At 41.0% G+C, this 8474-nt stretch overlaps 1 protein-coding gene across 1 annotated transcript in view; it reads right to left on the bottom strand.

The window, feature by feature from the left end:
- Window positions 1–2730: 2730 nt before the first annotated feature.
- The window catches only part of LOC138946326 (uncharacterized), a 176791-nt gene continuing 171047 nt past the window's right edge, over window positions 2731–8474 (bottom strand). The window contains exon 5 of the mRNA XM_070317877.1: window positions 2731–3775. Coding sequence (XP_070173978.1) covers window positions 2915–3775 — 861 coding nt within the window. The 3' untranslated portion in view covers window positions 2731–2914. The remainder of the gene's footprint in view (window positions 3776–8474) is intronic.

Below are 8474 nucleotides of genomic sequence, written 5' to 3'. Positions count from 1 at the left end.
CAGTTAAAAAAAATGGCTTCTCTGATCATTACACTGTAGATCTATTTGTATGGAATCATGTGCAAGAGAAGCTTTTCCGGAGACACACCCCGTTGCAGTCTAATGTGTTCACTCAACCTAGAGCTCGCTATCATAACAGACATTAAGTTCAAAGACGGTTACCTTTACACTTTTTCAGTCGTTCCTCTTGACTCGTTCAGTTTTATAAAAATGCCATGTGGAAAGGCATTCCAATTCTGCTTTTTGTTTGCTTAGTTTAATACCCAATTTTAAAAAAAATGTAATTTTCAAACTTGCTTCCTTTTGTATGTGCAAATGTCTATCGTGTCACGAGCGTGTCCATCGTGTCACGAGCGTGTCCATCGTGTCACACTGCACACTAAGGCTTAATTTGCAAACCAAAGATGTTGTTTCATAATCAAGGGTTTTGGGTGCTTGTTGCCATCGTTTAGAGTTACTAGTAAAAAAAAGTTTCACATAAATGTGTGCATTTGTTTCAGTTTTATGTGTGTTGACGTGTGCTGTGATTTATTACTTTTTCTTTCTACTCTATCATTTTCTGTAATCAATGCACTTTCTTTAAAACAAAACCCACATATTTTGATTTATTCCATTGAAGGCTGATCTGTGTGTTGTGTAACTGAAAAGAAATGGACTGAGTGATTAAATTTATCATAAAAAAAATAAAAAAAACTTGTCCGTGACACGACGGACATTTTCCCATGTGTACATGTTTTCACATTTTTATATTTCTTCATATAGTTTTGTAAAAGTGGCAAGAAGCGACCTATGGAATACCCAATGTGTATAGTTCAACATAAAATTATTGCTGATTCCTTTGGTGAAGATTATTCCCCCCCGATTTTTTTTTTCATTTTTGCCCCAAAATTGAAAACTCCTCATGTAAGTCCAGCAGTAGATAGGTTAAGCCTATTTTAACATACTGGAAACTGGTAATCTTCCAGTAGGTATTAATTTAGTTTTACTAAAGCCTGCTGGGACACAAGTAATGGGTTAGTGCATTTGTAAACAGGAATCGCTTGACAAGTGGCCCCCTTCATCCCCCCCTTCCTCGTCCTGATATGGCTCTGCGTAGTCGGCTGGACGTTAAGCAACAAATAAACAAACAAACAAAAAACGAAACTAGAAGGGTAAAGCTTGCATGGCGGCGTGTGTTCACAAAACACTCAAGCTTGGGTTGATTTGAGTGTTTTCTTTTATTTAGGTCAACAAACTGATTTTATTATGTCAATTTAATATACCGTAAAGTACCGAGTATAAGCCCATAACATTGTAAACGCCAATCCCCCACCTTGGAGCAAAAACCGTGCAAAAGGTGAAGTACCGAGTAAACGCCCACCCCCCACTTTTGCATGGTTAAAAAAAAAAAAAAAAATCGAGAACAGGCAGAGAAAAAAGGAATGCCGAAGAATGTCGTGTCAGAGTTTCTTCCCCTTGCTTTTGGCGCTTCTTTCCAAGAAAATGCCGAAGCGAAAATCTTACTCAGTAGAATTCAAGAGTTTGGTGTGGACAGAAAACAAATTAGGATGTGGCGAGCTAACAGAGATGTCCTTCTGCAGCATGAAAATGGCAGAGAAAAGTTGAAACTGCACCCTTGTCGGACTGTGAAGTCGGAGGAGTTAGAGGTGATACTTTTTGAGTTTCTACAAGAAGGAAGAAGCGAAGGGCGAGTTGTTAGAAAAAAAGACTTGCAGAGAAAAGCGCGACAGTTAGGGGCGGGTCTGAAACTTCAAGACTTTGATGCGTCAAACATGTGGACACAAAGGTGGAAAAAAACGGCACCATGTATCCATTCGCCTCTGTACGTCCTGTAACCAGAAGGTGCCGGCAGATTTTGAGGATTTTCAGGTTTTTCAAGTTGTTTTTTAATAAAAGCCGTTTTTGTCGAATAGACAAGCTTTCAATGTGTTCATTTACGAGTGATGGTGTGTAAGCCTTACGTATGTCTGTCTGCGAGTTTAACAATTTTACAATACACAAAATATCTTCATGTTGTTTTACATTTGCTTTAGTTTGAACAAACATAACACTTTACATACCAGATGGTATCACTATATGAATCATGTCTCCATTGCAATGAAGAATATGTTCGTGCATAGGGTCAAGTACCGAGTATAAGCCCACCCCCCACTTTTGTCCGAAATTCGTGCAGAGGGTGGTTGGGCTTATACTCGGTACTTTACGGTATATACAACGAACAGTGTGATATACGATAAACAGTGTGATACATGAAAAACAATGTGATACAATGTGATAAATTCTCGTACCTAAATGCATGTTATTTATAACTCGATATCACTGTTTTTACTCATTATTGTTTCGTGTGGTTTATTCCAGTTTTTACGGCCCTGTATGAAGAATAAAATGAAGATTCCATATACTCCGTGTTGACGTCTTAATGTGAGGCAGCGACACAGTTCGTCCAAAAAAACTCATCAAAACGCCATGACATTTTACACACTCTTTTGCAATTGCATTAACAATATTCATGTCAAATGTAAAAGCAATACCATTAGCCATTACCAGACTACGGGGTTTTTACCCTCATAGCCCACACAAAATGACACGAAAACAAGCCTTTTACGGCTTCTGACGAGGCTGACACCAGTCTTCTTCAAAATGGCAAAACACTGCTAGGCACAACAGATGAACCAAATCAAATTGTATGGGTAGAAAATGACTGTTGTTCTTCAATTTGAGATTAAAAAAAAGGGTCACTCTTGCTTATTTTGATTTTTTGTGTATTTTAGTGTCTGGCTTTTGGGGGTGTCCTAGGTCTCCGGTACACTGCATAAGCACTAATTTATGACAAATGAAAGAGAGACAGAGACAGAGAGAGAGATAAGGAAAAAAGAACACCTTCGGCCTTTTGCCCTCTGCAGCAAAAAAGTATTTACATGACAGAGCAGGTCTTCTGAGCCACATAGGCAGCTCCGCCCACTACAGCAGCACCAGCTCCCACCGCTGCTGCAGCTGGTGCTAGTGCTACGCCAAGAGCGACACCTCCAGCAGCGGCAGCAACACCACCCGCACCTCCAGCCAAGGTAGCTCTGACTCTGCGGGTAAATTCTCTGTCTTCTGCTTCCAAATTTTCTTGGCGTTTTCTCATGGCTTCTGCGGCATTCACATTGTTTTGGTGTATTTTCTTGGCTTCTGCTTTCAAATTGTCTTGGTGAATTTGCATAGCTTCTGCTTTTGAAACGTGGCGCACAGCCATAATGCGGTCCAATTCTTTTTCAGTCTCCTCCCAGATCTTTTGTGTTGTCTCATCCTTGTAGTAGGGCTGGTCACCGTTGTTGTTGACCATTTCTTCAATCATGCGCATCAGCTCAGTAACCTGTCGGGCTTTGTCTGCAGTATTAGCCTTGTTGTTGAACAAGACTTTTCTGTCGTCTACATCTTTTACAACCTGCCCGAGGTCGGGGATATCGCCCTTGCCTGACTTGTGTAATTTCCGATTGTGTTCGACATCTTCTTTAGCTTTTGCCAAAGTTTCTTCGAGTGTGGACTCATCCTCAAGAAGTTCGTCCCCTCGGGTGAAAGCAATGATGATATACTTGTTGACATGATTGCTGAACATTGCCTTTACCTTGTAGTAAGCATCGTCCTCTTCTTTTGTGAAGCGGTCGTTGCTTTTGATGACAAACAGCAATGCATGAGGACCTGGTGTACACAGACAGAGACACCTGACGATCTCATGCTGCACTTCCTCCCATTTCCGAGCTGGGTCATACACTCCAGGTGTATCAATCACCTGCAAAAAAAAAGTTGTTGACCTTTTCAATATGTACAATGGGAATATGTCTTTGGACAACACACCACACACACACACACACACACACACAGATACTAATTTAACACAGTCGAACCTTTCTATAACGACCACCAAAGAGACTGCGCGAAATGTGTCTTTATAGATAAGTGGTCTTTATGGAAAGGGTCGGCATTTGGTATACACCTCGCTGCCCTGAACAACTGGCACGAATACATGTCCTAGTCACTCACTCACAAACATACAGACGCAAAACTCCCACTACTCACAAACACTCTTTCACCGTGTGTCAGTCTCACACACACACACACACACACCGTCAAAGTTGTTGCCACACAACTGTTTTGTTCAGTCAAGCGGGGGAAGGGTAGCAGCGACCAGTTTCTTATTATAATCAAAGAAACGCCGCCTGTCTTTCGTCACAAGCTAGCAATTACGTAGAGGTTACATGCCGAGTCTCCGTGAATATTAAAAATAATAGTCAGTGGATCATGAAAAATGCGAGCTTCAGCGAGCATTATCGTGATCGCGAACTGAGACCATTATTTTTAATATTCACCGAGACGAGATATGGAACCTCTGTGAATGAATGCAAATGCGCTAGTACGCTATCATACAGAAACAAACACAACTCCAAATGTAAGTTCCCTCCACTGTACAGCATACACACAAATACACACAATCATGAACATAAATGTTAGGTATTCAAAAATCCGGTACTCACAGTTTTGTAGGCAAAAAAACAACTCGAGATTACAATCTCGTACACAATTGCACTATCAAAACTCTCTACCCTTCACTTAGGTAGAGAAAAACACAAACAGTCCGTGAACTCATAGGCACACGATATCTATTTTACGTGTATCGACTCACGGCTCGTGTGTAGTCAAAAAACAGTTATAGTTCCTAATCCGGCAGACTTAAATCACCGTCTGCTCTGTCTACTAAACATTCCTTATCTCTTAAGTAATCAAGATCTTGTAGACTTATTTTAACTCTGTTCATACACAGATTTACACAGCGTCTATGGCCGTTCACTAGGAAATGTATTTAACTACTAATTCCTTCTACTGGCGACCTCGGTCTACTCAGTTTCTATCGCCCTGTGACCTCTATGGTCCAACTATACGGACAACCATAACCTTGCACCAGCTTCTCGAAATCCCGTCGAATCTCAGCTATGCGGGGCTATAGGCGTGATATTCTGGCGGCTTCTCAGATCCTTCATACTGTCATCTGGACGCTACCTTCCTTTCCGACCGGTTATACGACGCACTGCACAACATAAATAGCGGACATCTTGTCTTAGATATCTGTCTGCTATGTTTAAAGTTGACAGTGTTAGTCGATTCAACTTATGCGATAAACATTAGCGATATTCAAATGCTTATTCCATTTACCTGTTACGTGCTTTACTCGGGCTTCCTTTCTCCCGGTCGATTCCTGTGACAACCCCTCCCTGTCCCTGGACAGTGGTTAAGTGTAACGATATCTTCGTTGCGATTTACAACATCAACTCTCTCGGTCAGTGAGCTGAAATCACAGTACGTGCACCACACTTCGCTATGTCACGCTATATCTCTGGTTCTCGCTCTAAAAGCGTGGAGGATATCACTGTCAAACTTTGCCTGTTAGTGTTATTCGTGATTTCCTTCACAACCTCTTTATTCCTGCTTTCTTCAGTTTTTCAAAGAAAAGTTTTTGTGTGTGCTACTGTTTGATCGGATCCTATTCACTCAACCAGTCTACCTGCGCAGGCGACTGATTAATGCGCGGTTGTATAGTTCCGTGAAAATCATTCAATTCTGTTAACACTTCCTGTCAGTTTCCCTGTTTTGGACTAAAATCAAGTACACAGTTATGGTATTATTCTGCTGTGGCGATAAGGGCAGATAGAGTGTGTTCAATTCATGTTTTGGTATCGCTAAGGAAATTTTCCTTCGTTGAATTAATGAGCAGACGAACTTTTGCACCCGTGTTCCAACGTTATATAGTGTATGAAGTTCGGTTTTCTGGTGCAAAACAGTGTATGAAACCGCTTTATGTTCTTTAAATTGATGGGATGTGTGCATTTGGTTGCGTGTGATCTGTTTATAAAATGAAATATTGTTGAAATCTGACCTTCGCATTGCAGTCATTTGTCGAAGAAACGGAGTGCAGAAATTTGAAAGGGGAACTGCTCTTGTCGCTGGACAAGTTATAAGAGTTACTTGCCTTGGGAATTTGCTTGCACTGATCAGGACCCGTATGCTTATGGACAAAGTTCGCGACAACTTCCAATGTTTTGAGTGACCTTGGAAGTACTTGCCTTACTTTAGTATGCATGGGCCGGAAGAAGGGCTTACTTCGAAGCAAAGCGAGAAAGTAACTGCGGGTAGTTTGCGACTACTTCCAAAGTTTTGAGCGACCTTGGAAGTACATCCTTACGCATGCATGGGACGATAAAAGAGCTTACTTTGGAAACAAACGAGGAAGTAAGTGAAAGTAAATGTACCACAGCGAGACCGAGGAGTAAACACGCTACTTCCAACGTTTCTCAGTGCAAAATGGCAGGGCTTTTCGTTGGATTTTCATATCAAACCGAGCTAACGCAAATGAAAGTTCTCACAAAAGAAAAGTCGCATCTTGTGCAAACTTCCGTGAACACAAACCGGAGTTGCCAGCTTTGACTTTTGTTCGTTCTGGGTCACTGGCCACCACTCTTTCATCACGGCTTATACGAGGGGGTCTTTTTGTGTAAATGGGCGTCGTTGTGTGCGTGCGTGTGTGTGCGTGCGTGCGTGCGTGTGTATGTGTTTGTATGTATTTGTGCGAGTGCCTGCCTGCCTGCCTGTTTGTGCGTGCGTGCGATTGTGCGTCTGTTCCTTAATTCGTTTGTTTGCGTGGACGCGCGCACGTGTGTGTGGGGGTAGGGGTGTGTGTGCGTGTGCGTGCGTGTGTATGTGTTTGTATGTATTTGTGCGAGTGCCTGCCGACTGTGTGTGCGTGCGTGCGGGTATAATTGTGCGTCTGTTCCTTCATGCGTTTGTTTGCGGGCGCGTGCGTGCGTGTGTGTGTGTGTTCGACGGTGTGTTTGTGCACCCCCCCCCCTATTATGAGCTATTTGCGCCTCAATATTTTATTTATGTTCTTACGTTTTATGTTGTTTATTGTGATACACCACACCCGAGTTTCTCGTAATTCATATGATAAAGTTTTCTATGTGTCTATGTCCAACACACATGCGTACACACGCACGTAGGCTAAAAAAATCCAATCTTGACTTTCAACTTTATATAAACATACATCCCCTTCACAATTAACGAGGACAAACATAATTCAAAAACACCCAAGTACAACAATTTATCTTTTCTAAAAATTCGGACACCCATTTTACCAACTAATATGAAAGTCGCTGAACGTATCTTCTTTTCACTACATCTTATATCTTGATTCCAAAAAAAATGGTGTTCTGCCTTTTTAAATTTACCAGTAACCTAAACTTTCGTTCTAACCAAACTATTTTTATTTTACCGATACACAATCATAAAATTATAAAGAAGTCGCGTAAGGCGAAAATACAACATTTAGTCAAGCTCAGTCGAACTCACAGAATGAAACTGAACGCAAAGCATTTTTTCCGCAAGACCGTACACTCGTAGCATCGTCTGTCCACCGCTCGTGGCAAAGGCAGTGAAATTAACAATACAGAAAAGCGCGGTAGCGGTTGCGCTGAGGAGGATAGCACGCTTTTCTATATCTCTATTCTTTTTAACTCTCTGAACGTGTTTTTAATCCAAACATATATCTATATGTTTTGGGAATCAGGAACGGACAAGGAATCAGATGAAATTGTTTTTAAATCGATTTCGAAAATTTGATTTTAATCATAATTTTTATATTTTTTTAAATACTGAACTTGTCAAATCCAGGTGCACGGAGCCCCTGGGGCTTTTAGTCATACCTCAGGCAGCTATCCGTTAGGAGAACTACCAAGTTTCATTGACTTGCACCCAAAGAGTCAAGAACTGCGATTTTTTTACGAATTAATTTCGTACTCGGACCCGGCTGGTCTTGACCTATTTTTGGATCTAAATATAGATCAGGTAGATCACCACATCATGCACAAAAAGACAGTCACTAGCAAACTATGTCAGACATCATCATGAGTTTGTGTAAAACAAAATGGAGGCCGGAATCGCTCAGTTGAATCAAACTCCGACCAAACACCACGTAATACTACTAGGTTAATTTATGCACTCGCGTGAACAAGAAACTGCCGAGCTTCACAGATGTCGTCGTTATGTAGTTTTGGGCTTGTTTTACTACCATATGAGGATTTTTGAACTGTAAATGCACTCAGCTGCAGCAAAAACGCAAAACGAAGGCTGTGAGCTGCACTGTGCCTTTAATTTTCAGAGCTTGTTTTTAATCCGAATATAACATAATTATATGTTTTTGGAATCAGAAAATGATGAACAATACGATAAACGTAATTTTGGATCGTTTTATAAAAAAATAATTTTAATTACAATTTTTAGATTTTTAATGACCAAAGTCATTTATTAATTTTTAAGTCTCCAAGCTGAAATGCAATACCAAAGTCCGGCCTTTGTCGAAGATTGCTTGGCCAAAATGTCAATCAATTTTATTGAAAAATGAGGGTGTGACAGTGCCGCCTCAACTTTTACAAAATGCCGGA

The sequence above is a fragment of the Littorina saxatilis genome, linkage group LG1 (genome assembly GCF_037325665.1).
Source record: "Littorina saxatilis isolate snail1 linkage group LG1, US_GU_Lsax_2.0, whole genome shotgun sequence".
In the NCBI taxonomy this organism is placed as follows: domain Eukaryota; kingdom Metazoa; phylum Mollusca; class Gastropoda; order Littorinimorpha; family Littorinidae; genus Littorina; species Littorina saxatilis.
Note: the sequence above shows the minus strand (reverse complement) of the source record. Positions and strands in the feature narration are given on the sequence as shown.